The 20,397-nt window shown below is 31.9% G+C and overlaps 2 protein-coding genes across 2 annotated transcripts; both read right to left on the minus strand.

Moving 5' to 3' along the window:
• Positions 1-30: 30 nt before the first annotated feature.
• On the minus strand, positions 31-1,854 carry LOC145303721 (myosin regulatory light chain 2-like). Its single transcript, XM_080145326.1, has 3 exons — positions 1,683-1,854; positions 1,006-1,222; positions 31-788 (listed from the first exon to the last, which is right to left on the minus strand). Exons 1-3 carry the CDS (start codon positions 1,688-1,690, stop codon positions 444-446), a joined length of 570 nt encoding a protein of 189 aa, XP_080001452.1. The 5' UTR covers positions 1,691-1,854; the 3' UTR covers positions 31-443.
• Positions 1,855-9,560: 7,706 nt separating this feature from the next.
• LOC145303725 (uncharacterized) lies at positions 9,561-20,036 on the minus strand. Its single transcript, XM_080145329.1, has 4 exons — positions 19,952-20,036; positions 12,319-12,438; positions 10,594-10,677; positions 9,561-10,034 (listed from the first exon to the last, which is right to left on the minus strand). Exons 1-4 carry the CDS (start codon positions 20,033-20,035, stop codon positions 9,993-9,995), a joined length of 330 nt encoding a protein of 109 aa, XP_080001455.1. The 5' UTR covers position 20,036; the 3' UTR covers positions 9,561-9,992.
• Between the last annotated feature and the right edge of the window lie 361 nt (positions 20,037-20,397).

Genomic DNA, 20,397 nt, shown 5'->3' on the forward strand with positions numbered 1-20,397 from the left:
TATTTTTTAAAAGAATTAAAAAACACAAAGTTAAACACAATGAGAAATTTTATTCATATATATAAACAGATATCATCTAAAAACAACGTTGTTTTCAGCCGAGTGTACGTACAGGCCGACGTTTACCTTTTTATAACACAGGAATGTAAATTTTTATGGATTTAGTCGAATAATTTTATCCACTTTCAATGATTTTACTTCATAAAATGTAGTGAAATCATGTCTAGAAAAGAAAATTATTCTTTAATTTCCATATATTAAATTATTTTCCAAAACTTTACTTTCTTAGTATAAGAAAGAAAATTTTGCAAAACAATTATCCAGCCGAGGAAATAGTAGCTAACAATATCCTTAGGCTGACATAACAAGAACAAGATTCATTAATCTGAGCGAATACTTTGTGAGGATCATATTGAAGGTACCAGAGAAGAATAAGGACCAATTTACTTGGCGGCCTTCTTCTTCTTCTTCTTCTTCTTCTTGGCATCTCCCTCGTCCTCGTCCTCTGCAGGAGGAGCCTCCTCAACAACAGGTGCCTCCTCAACCTTCTTCTCCTCCTCCTTCTGGGCAACAAAGAGGCCGAGCACCTCCTTGGACTTCACCATGTAGTCCTCATCAATGTCGAACTCGTCAAAGATCTCGTCGATCTCAGCCTTGGTCATCTTGTCTCCCCAGGTCTTGAGGGCGTGCTGGAACATCTTGACGTCGATCTTGCCCTCAATGTCGTAGGCCTTGAAAGCCTGGATGATGAGGTCATCGGGGTCGTTGCCCTCGCCGGACATCTTCTCCTAAAATTAACTTATCAGTAAATGTAAATGAGGGATTTTTCCCTACACAAGCAGGAACTGGATGAATTTTTGTAATACTTGGACTAAATATTTTGCATAAATAATTTCCAATTTTGTTTTAAAGGCAATGCTTGAGCTTTATAGGCAAAATATAAGAAAATAAAAAGGGTTATAAGAGTTAATCCCGCGATGCAGTCACATGTGAAAAAATCTTTACCTGGAACATCTTGACCATGTTGTCATAAGAGCAGGCACCTCCGATCTCACCAAGAAGACCATCGAGCTCACCCTCATTCATCAGGACACCGACATTGTCGAAGGCTCCGCGGAGGTCGTTTTTGTCGATGGTTCCGTCCTTGTTGATGTCCATGAGGCGGAAGCACTCCTTGTACATGTCAAGCTGCTCCTGGGAGAAACCTCCCTCATTTTGACCCCTGCGAACAAATAGTTGGATATTATTTTGGGTAGATAGATAGATATACGGATTTTTGTATAGGAGACAGATAGTTTTTTGTTAATATGAATAGATGCATAGATATTTTGTCGGATAATTGTATAGACAGATATTATTTTTAAATTATTCTCCCATTTCTTTTCTACCAAACAAAAAGGAGCAAAATAATAAGTTTTAATTTTAAATTAAGTCATACTGGTAGTTTTACTTTGACTTTAACCTATTTCTAAACAGAACAGAAAAAGACTTCAGATTTGTTTATTAAAACGGAAAAGAGAAAAAAGACATTTGTTTAAAAAGGGGAAAAAGCATTCGATTTTTCAAACTTAGTTTGTAGTAAGACTTATAATTTGGAAAAGAATTGTTTGTATTGAAAGAATTATTTCCAAGAAAGAAAATATAATTAAGGCAGTTATTGTCTGTAAACCAGTAATACTTACTTTCCCATTGTGTTGAGCTTCTAGTTGTTCTCTGCAATTGAAACTGAATTTATTCCCTAAATATCCACAAATTGTCAACTCGGTTTTTCGCAAGCTATCAAGGGTCTTTGTCTTCCCTCTCCCTCGCTCCCTCCCTCACTTTCCCCGCCCTACCTGACTCCCTCGCTGCTCTGCCGGTCAGCTTACTTATCCTTTACGCCCTATTGTTATTGCTAATGTTCCTTAAAAAACGTGAAGAATTTATTGATTATGAGATAGCAAAATTATAGAGTAAAACACAATTTTTCCAAAAAATCATGTATCCAAACAAAGTACTAGAGGGAAGGATATTTACATTTTCCTATATTTCTGTAAAATCACCATCTTTAATATTAAATCCCAATCATTACAGGCCTACCAATCAACCAACTGATATGATGAGGATTAATTTATAAATTTAGTAGCAAAGCTACTCTACAACTAGTCATGTCTATCCGTCATTAAGACCATCTGTAACTTAGTTACTTTGTCAATAAACAATTGTAAACTTTATTTTAACAATGTTTTTTTGGTTCCAGGACAAACGCTAGGAGTCCCAAACGTCGGAGTGGACAAAAGCAATAGTGTTAAAATATTGATTTGAGTAAGTATTTCTATACAGGTTAGGTTAGGTTAAGATATAATATACAAATAAGCCCCCCGCAGTGGTTAGGCATTTAAAAAGCCTAAAATATGGTTAAAAATAGGTTAGGTTAGGTTAAGTGACCACTCTTGCGCTTGTCCTAGGACATTTTTTACTGCTTTCAAGAATTTCAGAGTAACCGCTTTCTAAGTTACCCGTTCTTGTTTTTATGATTAAATTATTGGGTGGCTAATTTGGTAATTTTTGCAAATGTGTAGCATTGAAAAAACTCCGTTTGTGGCGCACCCAAAAGCCCAGGTCATATGTAGGAGTAAAACAATACATCAGAGATAATTAGAAACTAAGAATATACATAGATTGGGAATCATAAAAACAGACTTAAACGCTAAACCGGTGCTTTACAACAAAGTGCCTGTTGAGCACAAAGAAAAATAATTTAAATAAGGGTTGGGTTAGTTTTTATTCCCTATGCTAAAGCCCTTCGGGAGCCCCTAACCCAAAATAACCTACCTAACCTATTTTAAAGTAATAATTGACATTGGGGATGGGTTATTCATGATCAACAATAGGGAATAGCCCTTTCCGTAACATCGCCCCATAAGGGGCGATTCGTCGTATTTATAAAATGGCTTTTTATAAGTTATTTTAGGTTAGGTTAGGTTATATTGGGTTAGGTGCAGATTGCCCCACAGGTTTAGGTAATTGGCCCCGCAGGGGCTAGAAATAGGAGAAAAGCTACTGTGAAAAATACGAAGAATCACCTCATAAGGTGCGATGTTACGAAAAGGACTATACCCCAACAATGTACTTTGTGGGATAAATGCTAATTCTTGCTGTCTGTTGTTCTTTTTAACCTAGAAGGCCACCCTTAAATCTAATATATCAACACATCTGGGAGCTGAAACTTTTTTATATTACCATGCAAGTGGCCACAGGACAGCAGCAAAACTGAAAGCCTTCCAATTAAAAATCATAAATATGTTTAAGACCTTAACAAAGCATTTGAACTGGCTAAGTAGGCACACCTATTTTGGTCTTCGGATATGATCTTGCAAGTCCATTCGATGCTTGTATTTATGTACAAACATACAAATAGAGTAGCTACGCTATGCTTATACAAATCTATAGGAATAAATGTCTTATATATAGAATGATTATTCTAAGGAACATTTGTAAAATTGTTTACATACTTATAGTTAACATTTCTTTCTAGAAAAGGGTAAAATACTTCAAGCAGATATATATGTTAAGAAGGAATGCTATATTGTCCTTTTCTTGCAATAGAGGCTTCGCCTCTTTTCTCCAGGGCTTTCTTTTAAATGATTAGAGAATAAGAATGAAAATAATAAACTTTTGTTTTGTGTCTCAAAACATTTATAAATAACAATACAATAAAGCCAAACTTCTGCCATAGACTATTTTTAATCTGACATATGATAGACTGATAAGTCTAGCTGTTTACGAGATATTAGAGTACATACTCTGTACACTAATTTACTAACATCCAATTACTTTATTAAATAGTATTATAAAAACTTAGCCTATAATTTAAAGGTTTTGATAACACTAGACAAAATTGTCTTTAAAAAAAAGATGCACTCTTTGCTTTACTCCATATTCTTTAATAGTTTATAACTTTTTAATGTCATTTATAACGTTCCCTTTCCTAGACACTTATGCAGGATCTACTTTTGTAATTTCTAAGCCTCACATAACTAAGGCATTTATATGCTTTAAAATTCTTTATGCTTTAATTAAGATAGTAACTTTTTCTCCCCTAAAATCTAGGATCATTATTCTAAGAGGTAGAAGCAATGATAGTTTTTGACAAATCTAAACTTTTCTGAAAACAGTTGATCCAGCAATTTACGAGATCTTTTAGGACATAGACACATGCAACTTAATACGTTATATAATACTAGCGGATGCACCCCTATGATCTAGTGACTCTAAATTTCGAAGGGATGTGGAAGGGCTCAAAAATAGCCTAAAATCACACCCAGACTTTTTATAATAATAAAATAGCCTAAAACCACCCCAGGACATATACGAAGCTCACTAAAAGGAGGACCATATTGGCTAACCGTTTAGTAAGTTCCTTTACTATAGACAAAAAAGCTTACTAGTTTACATATATAATAGGATTATCTTGTGATAAATCCATAAAAGCAAAGCTTTACTTTAATTTGGATATAAACATACGTCATACGCGTCTAATAAGCCTTCCTATTTGACTTAATAAACAAGTTTTTGTATTTGGTAGCCTAGATTAGGTAGGAATTAAGATTGACAGTAAAATAGTACTTTCCTAAATTTTTCTCAAAAAAAAAAAATAGTTATTTCTTTCATCGTATTATATACCACTTTCCGCGGATATAGAATGTATAATTATAAGATTAAAATTCTTAGCCCCGAGGTGCCGAAGGCACGGGCTAAAAAAACTGGTTTTAATCTTATGATTGTACATCTTTATATTTGTAGAAAGCTGTTTATAATCCGATGAAAGATATAGTTTTTTCGTATGGATGAGAACCGGGTCCTATCCACCGGATTCGAATATATACGAGAAAAGGATTGATTTCAATCATCATAATTGGGAGGAAAGTTTTTCTTAACCACTGGCGTATCCTTGTGGAAAGCTCAGTTTTTTTCGAGGACAGGTTTTATGCTATGTTCCTTGATAAAAATGTCAAGATATGAACATAAACAAGGATATTTTATCAGTCGGTTAAGTACAATCAGCTTACAAAAGTTAAAAAGTAAGCTTAAAAAAAGTAACAATACAGAAATCTGTTTTAAAAAAGCAATTGTAATGAATTCTTAAAAATCAAGACATTGTTTACAATGGCAATTAGTGAAAAAGGAATCTATGTGGTGAAAGAATTTGAAAAATGATTATCAATTCATCTTGGGTTGCTATCAACAAATTACTTTTTTTTTACATTGTCCTGTCTGTCAAAAAAATTGCTGTCAAAACAGCGTAAAAAAATTTTAAAAGCTTGTAAAACTTCATTAGAAAGGTATACCAGATTTACAAGGTTTGCCACGTTTGTCTAATAATCAGGGAAAAGACAATGGAATATTAATTGATGTTTATGCCTAAGGATGATAAACACAAAAAGATTATATTTATAACTAATAAATTAAAAGTTTTACCACTGCACTGCTAGTTGGAATCAACGAATCAAGCTGCAATACAAGTAAACAAACGGAAACGTTAATCCAAACGAATTAGAGAATGTGTTATATATAAGTTTAGTTGATAATTATAATGCCTGTTTTGTTATATTTATATGTTGAGTATGTATTATATATAATTTTGGTTTATAATTACAATGCCTGCTTTTGATAAAGTAAACTTAAAAATCAACCAAAGTCAATAATATGTTAGTGTAACCTAATTTTAAAATTGTATATCAATACAAACCTTCAAGTTTAACAGAGTTTTCTGTTGTTCTGTAAGGTATCAACTTGTCAAGCAATTTCAGAATGTCATTGAGGAATATTTTCTTACATTGTTGATCCAGCCAGCTAGCTTTGTCGGTCAGTTTTGACAGAAAAACAACTATTACAAAAATGAGAGAGCTACAAGAGTTGATTTTCAAGATATGTACAGCATGAAAATTTATTTGAACCCTGGAGTTTGAATTGTATATTTAATGGTTTACCTCATTCCGCACAGGGACCACAATAAAACTTACCTGTTATAGGTCAGGCTAAGTAAGGATTATAAAGGCCCTACATGTATAGGACTCCAAAGGGTATATAATGTTTCTTTAAATATTGAAAATAAATGTTTTCGGGGAGGGGGGGAGGGGGTATGTTACCAACCATTTTCAAAAGCAAAGCTAATTTCTGCAATCAACTCAAGAAATCTAGCTGTCTGTCCTTACGGCTATAAAAGAAACATACTTTTCTAGACTAGTATCAAATATAAATTATTTTCCTGTACCTTGCAACTTTGATGTTGTGATCCTTGTTTTTATTTAATGGATCTTAAGGGATAAGACAATGGACTATGAATTGATTTACTCTTTTTGTGAAATAAATATAAAATTGAAAAGGTTTTGAACAAAAAATTTAGGATTAAACAAAAAAAACAAAGTTACCAAATTACGTTTAACGTGATTGTAAAACCAGTGTAATTTCCAGTCCAATATCCTCTCCTTCCTGAATATCATCAAAGAGTTCTAATATTTTTGTTGTTCATTATCCACGTAACAGATAAAATTGTTTGCACGCCCCTCGTTTATGGTACATAATTCAAAGCAGTACATGTCTCAAATATTATGTAGAGGATCAAAAATGCAATATTTGATTAACTCTAATTGTTGAAAAATTTCTGCAAATTGTGTTTAATTGCTTCTTAAATTTACAAACAAGGTTAATCATTTTCAAAGGTAAAAATAAGTTAAATATATTTTAAAAAGAACATTAGGATCCACTGCAGTTCACGGTAAAATATTGCTGGTAAGCAATATTTCCAAAAATCTATGAATTTTAAAGGCTGCTAGCTGCCAAACGGCGGAACGTGCAGATCATGCCTGCACACTGTTTTAAGCAGCATAAAAAGGCCTACAAATAATCTGAAAAAGCCATAAATCAATAATGCATAATTATCTCGCAATGCAGAGAAAGGCGCGAAAAAGACCTATTTTACGCGTTTTTTCTTCAGTGAAGCTTTCCCTGTGCATAATTGGATCTTGGCTATTTCAGATTATTTGTAGGCCTTCTTATGCCGCTTAAAATGGTGTGCGGGTATGATCTGTAAGTTCAGCCGTTTGGCAGCTAGCAGCCCTTAAAATTCATAGATTTTTGGAAATATTGCTTACCAGCAATATTTTACCGTGAACTGCAGTAGATCCGAACATTAAATTGTAATACAGTTTTTAAATATCAAGAGAAGGAGGAGGGGTGGTAAGCTTGGAGCCTAAGTTGTGTGCAATACATATGTTAAATATCGTTAATAAAGCTACACATTTTTAAGTCAAAGAACGCGTTTATAAGATTTTGGGAAATGGTATCATTTTCCTAAAATGTGCCTCCTTTTTCTGTATAAATCCTAGTTGAATAGTAAGTGGGCTATAAAAATAATAGAATTTGTTACGATGATCGGAATTTATTTAGTTGCATATAGCTTAATTAAAAAAAAACATTTAAGTTTATGATTACCGGCCAAATGTAGCAACCGTATATGAATAGTCAAATTTGGCGATTTTCCTGACAGTGCATCTGGACCATTAACAATCTTTTTTTTTGTAAAAATCTTGTTTTTAAAGCTTTTCTGGTTAGGTTAGGGTATGTTAAATGTGAAGATCCTTCTTTGTTATTTCCAGTTGCTTTGCACCTAGCCCCAAGGGGAAGGCAGGAAAGGTCAGCTATATTGCGTAAAACCACCCTAATACATTAATAAAGCTCTCTGATAAGTACAACCCATTCGTCGAGCAATATTTGAAATTCTTAGATTCAGACAAAAGAAAACTTACTACTTTATATTATAGACTAGCAGCTACGCACCTTAGACGCCTCTACGGGCACTTGAGGAGGGGGGGAGTTGAATTCGGTAACCGATTTTTTTATTTAAAATTTAGAAAGATTTTTTTGAATTGGAGGGAAGTGGTCGACCACCCCTCCCCCATTTTTTAATTTTGCTTTTTAAAAACTTTTTTTAAGGATGGGAATTTTTTTCTGGGGGCTATTCTTCTTTGGAGGGTGGTGGTACCCTCCCCCAATATAATTGTAAATCTTAGGATCTATGAGAACTACCCTGTAAAGGAGAACCATATAAGTTCAGCTGTTAGGGAGATTCTACGGCACAGACAAACAAACATAGAGACACAAAGACATCCTGTTACTTTATAATAAAGATAATGTCTTTACTGACCATGAACATATTTCTCTTGTTATTATGGCTTTCTACTACAATAAGCCTAACAGATATATAGAATTCTTTACACTTAAAATACGGATGACTCATTTATAGACTAGCAATAGATTTAATACACTAGAAGGTTATTCATATTAAAAGGGATTTTCTATTAGACGAAGATTTGTGTTTGTATTTAGTCACCTGCTATAAAAAGGATTTCTCCTAACAATTCAACTGTTTACAACTGATTTATTATAGGAATCAAATGCCACTTTCTAACCCATCGTACGGTAGGATTGATCCTTCACTGTGTTCCCAATCCCATTAAACTAGCGTAGCACCTCTACAATCAAAATAACTTTTACATGCAAGGATATCGTAGAGGATTTGTTGGTCTGTTTAATATTTCAAAAAGAAATTATGGCCATAGATAGAGCAGTAATAAAAAGGAAATAATAATTAATTAAAAATTAATTGCAAAGCTGCATGAATTGATGTTTCAAAGATGATTCTATGAATTTTAGGAAATTTTAGTTTGAAAAATTTATCAACAATAAAACAAATTTTTTTTTAAATCTTGAACGGACGAATTTACATAAAATTATAGGAGATACTCGAAAATAGATCTTGATCATTTATTAAGTTCTTGTTCTTGTAACACGTTTTAATTTGGGTATAAAATTGAGTCGATATACAGAAATTTTCCTTAAAATTCACACAGGGCTCGGCAGCCGTAATCACATTAAGACATATTTATCTTATAGCAAGCCGAAGTCATAAATTTAATTTTAGCTGTAAACGAGCAGTAAATCTACAGTAGCATTCACACACAAAAAAAAAACAGCGGTCGCAGTTGAGCCAAGCAACCGCAATGGAGCTACACTTTGATAGGTCGGCTGCCGATTCCTGAAATTAGGCGTTTAAATATTTGAAATATTTGTTTTTGTTCCACTTACAATAAGGACAAGAATTTTATTTTAAAATCCTTAAATGCAAATACACCAAAGCAAGGATAGATTAAAACAATAGAGGTTAGATAACTGTATGTCTCCTGCCTGAGGACCCTGTGCCGCCTTTCAATTGGGTATTTGAAAATCAACCAATAGCGTCGAAAATATTAACACAGCCAAGTCTTTACAAAAGAGCAGAAAACAATTTGCTAGTGGACGAAAAAGGTCCACGAAAGGGGAATCCAAGTAGTTGTCTGATTAAACATATATACTATATATATATATCTATTGAGAAGCAAGTATGAACATATACAAGCGTAGCAAAACAATATAGTTTTAAAGATTTTAAATTTAGTATTCCTTTAAAAAGAGACATTTTATACAATGAACGACTTTGTTAACTTAAAAAGTAGCTTCAATAAATTAATAAACTAATGTTATTTGTATCATTTATTGTATTTTGAATAATTTTTCATACACAGATTTTTTGTTAATAGTAATGGCAGTGTGAATTATTTTCGATTTTAAAAAGTAAAAACTATTTTTAAAAACTAACTACTACGCCCCTAGAGGCTTCTAGATACACTTAAGGTTGGGATTCGACCCAACACTTTTTCTTTTAATTTTAAAAACAAAAATAAGGGAGGGATGCATTTTGGGGGGTTTATTTATTTTGGGAGGTTGAAGGTAACCCCAAAATAGTTATGAAACTTCACTGAAGATATAAAACATTTCAATGTAAAGGAGAACCATATCAATTCAGAAGTTAGCGAGATCCTATGCTACATAAATACAGACAACCTATTACTTTTATACACGGATTAGATTCACATAGTTAATATAAATTTGTATTAAATGTTTTCTTAAACTTATCCACAAGATTCGCATTGATCAAAAGCTTCACCAAAAGCCTGAAATTAAAATAATTAATGATTGTTAGAAGAAAAAGAAATGGATAATGGTCAAATTGGCTAAATCATAATCAAAGTTTGTTTGATATTGTAAAAGAAAGAATCTTATTTATTTAAGAAAATATGAAAACAAAGTTAACTAGGTTTAATAACAACATTTGGGGAATGTTGTGACCCTTAAAAATACATGACAAAATGATGAAAGATTCCTGCAAGTCAAATTAATTCGGGAAAAATCTTGAAACCTAAATGCGTTTTCAGCCAGTTGGGGGTCAACACATAGTAGAATTGACGACCTCTACATATGAACCCCAAATATTATTTTATATTTATTTCGCTTGTTGGTTATACCTTATTCCAGGATTCAAGGTTTTCTTCTACTTATAAATACTTGTTTATATTTGGCACATAACATTCCATCTTTTAAAGACAATCAATCCTTTGATTACATACATAACCTTAGTAAAGGCACTAAGTGTGCACTCTTCTAAGTCTTAAAAAATGTTCCTGGGGATGAGATTCGAACCCAGTACCTTCCTATAAAACAAGCGGTCAATACCTGAGTAATTTTCCTCTGTTTGTTCATAATTCCGTGGATTTTGTTGAGGCCAACAATTAGGTCAGGAATGGTGTTGATAAAGCCCTAAAATGGAAAAAAAAGGTTAGATGTCCCGCAAGTGCAAGTTGCTTTAATTCTTCTAGAGGCCTCTAGGGGCTTTTGAAGTGGGGGGAGTCATTTAATTATGATTTAAATTATTATAGAGTTGTTACACTTTAGTACCATTGCTACACCTAAGTACCAGTATGGACAATAAGATATATATATAAGTTTTCCGGAATTTTAATGTTAGGGGGAGATTTGAAATCTGCATCAAATTTTAAGGATTTTTTATAAAATTCGTTTTTTGTATAATTCTTTATCTAAAAGCGGAAATGCATTTTAAGTTAATTAATTTTGACCAATAGGATAGGTGGATTTTAAACTACTTGCGCTCTAATTGGTTGAATGATGTACGCCATCCAATCAGAGCGCAGATTTTTTAAATCCACCAATCACAGATGCCAAAATTAATTAACTTAAATTGCATTTCCACTTTTAGATAAAGAATTATAGAAAAAACGAATTTATAAAAAAAATTCTCAAAATTTGATACAGATTTCAAATCTCCCCCTAACTTTAAAATTCCGGAAAACTTATATATCTTAATGGACAACTCGAACCTAAAGAAGTTGTATCAACTTTTTTTTTATAGCTAGCCGGTCCTTTTAGTAAGTAGTAGATGTAAAATTTTTCATAGAATTCAGATATGCAATCGGTTTTTTTGTAGACCTCTTATTTTTCAAGTAATTTAAGTTTTAAAAAAAAAAATTAAGTCGATTTTAAGGTACAAAAATGCAACAAAAAAAAAGAAAGAAAATGGCACTTATGAACAAAAATAGTAAGATCTTTAATTTGACACCTTACTTTTTCAATTCTGTCAGGTAATTATTGAAAAAATCGATTTTTTAAAACCCACGAGAATAAAAACTTTGAACTCAATTTTATCATTTCACAAGTAAAAAAATATGGGTTCATATATACCTTTAGAATCAGAAAAATATTACGAATCCATTGTAAGCAAAATTGAAAAAAAAGTTTACAATATAGTATATAAACTACAATAAAAGGAATTATATGAAAATATCATATTATATTGTACAGGCAACGTCTTAACTCTTTAATTGAGTATAAAAATGGGAAGGGGGTATAGAGGGGGTAAAGAGGGGGTAAAAAAGGGAAGACGATAGTGTTGCCAGAACAAAAAATACAATTGGCCATATTTTAATTTTTTAATTTTTTTACTTTTTTTCAATTTTGCATACAATGGATTCGTAATATTTTTCTGATTCTAAAGGTATATATGAACCCATGTTTTTTATGTCTGTTTGAGAAAATATTTAGGTCTAAAGTTTTTATTAAACCGAGGTTAAAAAAATAGATTTTTTCAATAATTACTCAACAGAATTTTAAAAGTAAGGTGTCAAATTAAAGATCTTACTATTTTTGTTCTTACTGGCCATTTTCTTCTTTTATTTTGTTGCGTTTTAGTACCTTAAAACCGACTTAATTATTTTTTTAAAAAACTTAAATTACTTAAAAAATAAGAGGTCTACAAAAAAACCGATTGCATATCTGAATTCTATGAAAAATTTTACATCTACTACTTATTAAAAGAACCGGCTAGCTATAAAAAAAAAAGTTGATACACCTTCTTTGAAAAAAAGCTTTGCTTTTAATACTTACCTCATCTCCTTGATCAAAATGGAAGACTGGAGTTTCTCCCCTTGGGAAGGGGAACTCCCCCACGTCCTGCCACCTCCTACCCCCGCTGTGGACGGGGCCCGACCGAGCATCAGGTGTGTCCTAAAAATTAGTTTTAGTTAAAAACCACTCGATAACATTCTTGTCTGTCTGTCTGTCAATATCTCTTGATTTTAATTTAAATCTCTTTTATTATTCAATAGTTGCCTCTAATAGTCAACTAAAAATTTACTTATTTATCATTTACATATATCAAAGGCAATTTACCCCTCTCAAAAAAAGCCTTAACCGTCTTTGCTTCCTACTACTTTTGAACGTAATCGTTCTTGTTGTTTGTTACAATTTAGAATGAGCTATATCCCAGGAGTTGATTTATAGAGAAATGTGAGAATCAATTCTTAAACACCAAAGGATAAGCTTATCTGAAAAGCACAACCAATTCGCACGAGCCATTAAGATATATTTTGTGCTAATGTCTTTGAATATTACATTTTCTTAAAAAGATAATCCAAATAAATACGACATCTTATATTATCTTATCTAAATTATTCTACAATAAATATAATAGGTATACTGTTAAAAATTCTCTAAAAATAAAAATTAGGTAACACCTCTCAATAAATAATTTAGGATTATGTATGCATAGATATACCGATTAGCGGCTACGCCCTTAGCATCTAGAAGCTGTGTATAAAAGGGGTATGGAAAGCAAGCCTAAAACCATCCCAAGACTTAAATATAAAAATAAAATTGCTCAAAAACACCCCGGGACCTATATGAAGCTTTTAGAAAATAAAGAACTCAATTGGTTCAGAAGTTATAAAATCTTAAAACAGAGACAAAAAACATATTATAATTCATTGGTATTTTTACTCTAAGGAAAAACCTTTCTGAATTGAATTCTATAATTTGTCTAATGTTTAAGTTCTTCTATCTATTAAAAGCCTTGTTCTTTTAGTTACTTTCAATTATGAAAATTTTATTTGCACCATAAACAACCGTTCGTTTTTTGTTCAATGTTCAAAACAACTTTCTATTTATGACAACATATGTGAAAAAAATCTTATTATTATTTGTCATGTCATTTGGTTCACTCTTATCTTGAGTGTTTGCAACCACGTCAAAAATAGTTGAAGGGATGAAAAAAATCCTCCAAAATCCAAAAATCCTCGAGCCTACCAGTATGTGTTAAATCTATCTATTTACTCCGTGCGATGAAGAATAATCCACCCTCAAGTAAAATGTAGAGGCTGGTAACTGAATGTTTACAGTAAACGATACATGCATGCTTTTCCTACTTTTCAAAGGTGAAAAGTTTAAGATTTAAAGAGTTGGTTTTCCTTTAAGCATCTGTTGAACAGAACATGGTAAAAGTCCCTCCACATATTATGACGTCATACGATAGAATAACCAATGAGAGGCCAGCATAAATTTAACATTTGTCAATTACAGTGCCTACTGGCAATTCATTTGCTATTCTAACGTTTCTGTGGAGGGACTTTTACAATCTTCGTTGAACACATAAAAAATACAGAAAAAAAGGGGGGACGGGCAAAAAAACTTTTTTTGTAGCCACTTTATATTGGTCATGTTTTAAGCTATATTATGAACTCCTGACTCCTCCTTCCTTTTAAAAAGAGAACATATATGCATAAAAGATATTTTTCAAACATGAATGCTGTTAAACATAGTTCCAAACATTCAGGTGCAAAAACTACGGGAGACAGAGAAAGAGGTATACCTTCATGTCCGTATGCTATCAAAAACGTATTAGCAAAACAATTTTATAGCAAATTTGTTTCTTCGCTCCTAGTCTGTGGGGGTTAGCAACGATTGTTAAGGAAATAGTTTAAATCCACTTTAAGACATGTATGAAGCCTCTATATGGAAATTATAACCCATTTGTATTCTGATAACTTTGGCTTCAGACAAAAAAAATAGAACTTAATATAGATGTATTTAATTAGGAAAATAAAGGGGTTGGAAAGCGTAGTTTGTGCTGTTGTAATATTTTGCAGTTCTGATGATGACTGTATATATATGCTGAAGTGTCTGCACACCAAGAAGTGTGTGATATGACTTGAAGAGCAAGTACTACCGGAGTTTCTATATTTACGCTAAACTTAAAAACAGCAAACAAATATATACACCTAAATAATTATTTTTTTAATGAAGCTTACAATGTAATTGAGAGTTTAAAAACTTGCCAAAATAAGGATTCCTTGAAAAGCAGGCAATTTTTTTTAACTTGATTCAGAAACAAAGAAATATATTTCCTAATGATCAATAAATTTTCTTAATCTTAGTAGACACACCGAAACCCATTTTGATACTATTATTTATATGAATAAGCATAATTTTAGGTAATAAAATGAATCTAAATATATATTTATCATTGTCCTATATCGCAATTTTTTATTTGGTTGTATTTATACGCACACCGTTCATACCCTCCAAATATTGAAGAGAAAAAAGGATATTTTACAATACAGCAAAAGTCATACAGCAAAATTATTGTTAGTCAATTATCTATTTTAGGTATTTAGTAATCTATTTCCCTTTTCTTACTTCATGCATACATCCTCCATTCTTCTCCTTCCCCAACCCTCTTTATTTTAAGACATCCAACTTTCAAAAATCAAGTGCAAAAAACAAAATTGTGTAGAGTCTGCTATTGAGTTAAAGTAATTGTTTGGCAACATTGTGTGAACACCATGTAAAGAGAGTAAGTGTACTTACTCATGTAGCAACACTGTTCTCATATCCTGATACAGACATTACTCTCAGTATTATTAAAATATCATTACCATAGTAAAGAATAGAGGAGAGAACTTCATTTATCTTTTAAATTAAATAAATAATAATTATTTTTAATAAATTATTATTATTATAATTTATTATTTTATTATTTTTCCAATAAGTTTATAAATTTATTTTAACTTCATTCAATAAAACATCAATTAATTGAATTGATTATTATTTTTATAAATCATTTTACTTTTCTATAGTGTGAGTCTGAGTAACCTGCAAGAAATCACTTGAATGATAGAATTAAGACAGGTTTTAGGCTATTTTTGTAGGAGAATAGGCCGCAAAGACAGTTGGCGAAGCAAATGTTTTTTTTCATTATTTAACAGAAAAATTACTCTTGGTATTTTTTGATAATTACTGATTAAGAAAGGAAGAAAAATCGAATATACTTGGCTTCTATTAAAGATAGACGACTGAAATTTTCCTCTCTATAATGTATATCAACGAGCTGTAACTTATAAATTCTGTTTGTAATGAAGAACATTAGATTTTGATAGAGGAAATGTGATTTTATTGAGATAGATATTTGAGATAGATGTCTGAAAATTTCATATCCATCTATATATGCCAGAAAGTATTAACCATTATTTGAGAACTATATTAGCAATCTCAATTAGTGACAAAAAAAACTATGTTGCAATATCCATTTATTTTCTATATCCATTTCCATATGAGGCATCCTTTATATAATTAGCTGTTCTTCCTTTGGTTAAAATGATGAACCCGATCCTTTCTTTCCTCGAACTTGTTTAATCAAAACTTTTGTTAATTTTATGCAAATAAGAAATAAAGTATTTTTCCATCAATTTAAATGCGGCTAATCTTCTACCTTAAATATTGAAGGAAAAGATTTTTTCAACATATTTTAGTTCAACAGTAAGGTGGACCACCTACAATCCTCAAAAAGGCTTAATTTTACATTGACAGGTGGTTTAATTGATAAGTAAAGGAAATTACCAAAACGGGATAAGAAATGCAAATACTGTTTGGAAATTAGTTAAACAGAATTTCAAAATATTTTTCATCACATTTGAACCAATCAAACAACCCTTTATATTGAAAACAAAATGAATAAAAAGATGTTTAATGAGTTTTTTAGTTTGGGTTTTGGATGACTAGGTAAAAGTTTTGGAGAGAAAAAAATATGTCTAAATAGAGTTTAAAGGGATTATTAGGGGTATTATACCAAAAGTGTTAAATGAAATTAACTAAATCTACAAAAGTAGACAATTTATCAAATTTGAACAAATATATATTTATCAATATATAACACAAAGAGGACGACCTATACACAGGCAAATTTTAGCATTAGACTTTTAGCTTTGAACAAAAGACAAATTATTCTCTTTGGTTTCTTACGAAAGCTCAGACAGCGGAATTTTTGTTTATGTCCAATTTGCTGTTAATGTTAATTAAACACAATTTTTACATTTTATTTGAGGAGGGAAGGCATCAAACTATTTTACTTTTTTGTGATTCAATTTACCAACAATTTTACAACTATACTTATAACTTAATTATTTGTATATTTTTGGTTGAAAAGTGTGAACATTGTTGTTATAAATAAACTAATCGAGATAAAAGTATCCAAAGTTTTAAAGCTAACGAGTTTATAAAACTTTGGGTATTAGAATAAATCACAATCTAACGTCTTTTCCAACTATAGTACTAATAGATTTTGTTCTTTCTGTTTTAGAGAGCGTACAAATTTGCTGTAACACCCTTGCATCAAAATATCTCTTGAACTAAATAAGATTTAATAAAGTTTAATAACTGGTGTTGACAAGCAAAGGCACATTTCTCAGAGAGAGAGGGGACAATAGACTGTTTATTACACTAGTCCCTAAAGTTTTATAATAACGTTTTATAATGAATTTTGATTGATTGATTCATTAAGTCGAGTGTTCATTCAAACGTTTCAACCACTAATTCTAATGTACAGAAGGGGTAATTTTGTGTATCATAATTGTGTACATTAATTTATCGACCATTGTCTTATCCCCAAAGATCCTTTCATATTTCTTCATCAAATATGCAATGATAACTAATAAATGGTACAGGAAGGTAGTGTCAATAAATCACACCGATTAAATATGAGATTAAATTCAAAACCTAATGAAAACTTAAATTTTTTGTGGACGGATCTAGTTGTAGAGTAGATTGGCTGCTTGAAAAAAAAACTAGAAAGGTTCTGAAGGTATTTAACCCTTAACGGTCGGGGGGGGGGGGGCTTTGAACGCCCCCCCATCCGGTTTTTTCTATCTCATTTTTTGTGTGTGAAAGATAAAGTGCCCAAACTGCTTGACTTTTTAAGTATGGGTATGACACATAACTGAGAGTTGGAATTTTTTGAATATCTCCATCCTGGCGGGCACAGGATGCCAGCAAACCTGGCAGGGTCATCCAGGTAAAGAGCAAAAATATTTTTTTGACTAAAACAAAGCATTTTATCATACCAAAATACTAAAAAATCCTCTAGTAGTACATCCTTATATGAAATACAGGTGTTCAAGTCACTTTCAGGTTCCAGGTATGATCCTGCAGGTCCTGATCCTCCAGGTCTCCAGAAATCTTTAAAAGGCTCCTGTGGCCGCAATTTTTGACTTAGAGACTTCAAATTTTAAACTTTAGCTTTTCTTACATGTCTACTTAACGTATTAAAATTTCATGAAGATCCGCCGCCGTTTTCCCGCCGACCGCCGACTGCGGCGGCTGGCAGCTGCCAAGTACAGCTGCGGCCGCTGAAATTTATATTTTGATATTTCTAATGTAAAATTTACATAAAAATAAACATTTTCTTGGAAAAAATTTTTCTTCTAGCTTCAAAAATAAGAAAATTACAGCCGTTTGAAATTTTTAAATAAAAATAGACCTAAAAACAAAGGTTGTTAAATAAAAGGGTGATCGAAGCGAAAATTGACTTAGACTTATAAAAGGTCGGAAATTCATTATCAAACAGGGGACTTGCACAAAAAAATTTAGCCCTCTAGCTCTAATAGGAACTGAGATAATTAGGGGGGGCGTTGAACGCCCCCCCCCCCCCCCGACCGATTAAGGTGCGGCAAGGGGCCCGACTGTAAAGGGTTAAGATAACTAACCATTTGATAGCACAATCTTGGTTTAAAAAAACTTTTTAATAAATTTAGGGTTTACAAATAATTATGTCAACAATTTCACGCGGAAAGTGAATATTTTTTTTACACTTTTTGTAAGGTTAGGTAACGTTAGGTAAGGACTAAGTGATCCCAACAAAAGTGCTTTAAAATAATAACATTTCTTCAGTTTAAAGAAAATACCTTAAATAAGAATTTTTTATCTTTGAATGCTGTATAAAAATGTAGTGTACATTTATAAATTCCTAGTATGCATAATTGGCCATTATGTACTTGGATATTTATCATTTTCTGACCTAAGAATTATTCAATTATAGGAAAAATCTTTTATTCTGACAGTGGGTGTCTCATAGTCCCTCAAATTCCCTCCCGCGAATCCAAGACTTTTAAAGTGATTTTTAGTTGCGAAACCACTCTATAATTCACACAGTCTGTCCGTCTGTAAATGTGATTTCTTGGCTGCAATGAAAAAAGACGGCTGATATTTTCTTTAAGTTTATCATACTAGTGAACTTACAGTATATAATTTACTTGGTCCGTTGGTCTGTAAAAAAATGCTGCAAAAATATTTTAATAGTTATTTCTCGCATCGTATTATAAACGGCTTTCCGCGGATATAGAATTTACAATTATAAGATTAAAACCAGTTTTTAGTCCCGAGGTGCCGAAGGCACGGGCTAAAAAAATTGGTTTTAATCTTATGATTGTACATTTTTATATTCGTAGAAAGCTGGATTTAATACGATGCTAGATAGACATAGTTTTTTCGTATGGATGAGAACCGGTTCCTATCCACCGGATTCGAATGAATACGAGAAAACGTATATCAAACATCTGAAACGATTCATGATTTTTTTAAAATTTATTTTTTGTTTTCTTTATCTTTTAAAGCTACATAGATGGGTTTCCACTTGCGAAAATGGTCTTGTACTAATAGTTATTTCTCGCATCGTATTATAAACGGCTTTCCGCGGATATAGAAATGTACAATTATGAGATTAAAACTAGTTTTTTTAGCCCCGAGGTGACGAAGTCATCGGCTAAAAAAACTAGTTTTAATCTTATGATTGTACATTTCTATATTCGTAGAAAGCTGGATATAATACGATGCTAGACATAGTTTTTTCGTATGGATGAGAACCGGTTCCTATCCACCGGATTCGAATGAATACGAGAAATTATATTATTTATATATTGTCTCGTGTTTGAAAACGAGATAACATTTATAGAGCTACTCTATGATTCTCTTTGTCAGTTCATCTGTTCTCAATTCCGCCTGTCAGTTCGTAAAACTATGTGAATTAAAAATTTTAAAATTACGCATGCAATTCCAGTGTACAACGCACTTAGTCTGTCGATCTGTCTGTCATTCTCCAAAGGGCATTGCAATTATATAGGTTATTGTGATTTACTCAGCTCAGTGCTACAACAAAACACACATATTTATAGCTGATGCAATAGAAAGTTGAAAACTTGCAGTTATGCCAAATTTTTCTTAAACAAACTCAGCTGCCACTCAAACTAGTTGAAGTCTCTGCCGCCAGTCACAAATTTTTATGAAAAAAATACCAGAACTGCTACCGCTAATCACCAGATACCGCCACAGTGCCACTTTAGCTTTATATTGATCCTGGGCAGGTTTTGGGCCATTTTTCCAAAAATGTAAAACTGTTTGGATTGTATTTAATTACCTTTTCTTCTGGGGGTGGAGCCCGTCGTTGAGCTATGCTGATACCAATAAGTGTAACTAGTACAAAAAGACTGATTTTTAACATTTTTCTGAAAAAAATGTAAATTTTTGTATTAGTGTTTGTTAAAAGAGGAATTATCTATTGGGATAAAAAAAGTATTGTATATAAGATTATGTACCTAAAATCAGACCATACAAACCCCCTTCTCCCTCTTATTTTATTGATTTTAAAAAATGTAATTACCTAAACTAACAAAAAAATTTGAATGATAAGTATAAACAATTCATTTTTCCTAATTTCTACATATTTAATTCCAGCTGTAATATAGTTTACTGTTATCATCTTAACTTTTATTAACGCGAAGCTTTTCTATAATTGGAATCGGTATATTATCTCAAAATACTTCGTAACAATTGGACGAAATCATCACTGTTATTTTAACAATC

Source organism: Acartia tonsa, chromosome 13, assembly GCF_053477335.1.
Source record: "Acartia tonsa isolate MP-2025a chromosome 13, ASM5347733v1, whole genome shotgun sequence".
In the NCBI taxonomy this organism is placed as follows: domain Eukaryota; kingdom Metazoa; phylum Arthropoda; class Copepoda; order Calanoida; family Acartiidae; genus Acartia; species Acartia tonsa.

What these genes read in the sequence shown, in the direction of transcription:
- LOC145303721 (XM_080145326.1), bottom strand. An exon ending in ACATGGTCAAGATGTTCCAG is followed by an intron (nt 789 to 1,005) that starts GTAAAGATTTTT and finishes AGTTAATTTTAG; the next exon opens with GAGAAGATGTCCGGCGAGGG.
- LOC145303725 (XM_080145329.1), bottom strand. Translation starts at nt 20,035, where the DNA reads ATGTTAAAAATCAGTCTTTTTGTACTAGTTACACTTATTGGTATCAGC. An exon ending in ATTTTGATCAAGGAGATGAG is followed by an intron (nt 10,678 to 12,318) that starts GTAAGTATTAAA and finishes TTTCCATTTTAG; the next exon opens with GGCTTTATCAACACCATTCC. An exon ending in AACAGAGGAAAATTACTCAG is followed by an intron (nt 10,035 to 10,593) that starts GTATTGACCGCT and finishes TTTTAATTTCAG; the next exon opens with GCTTTTGGTGAAGCTTTTGA.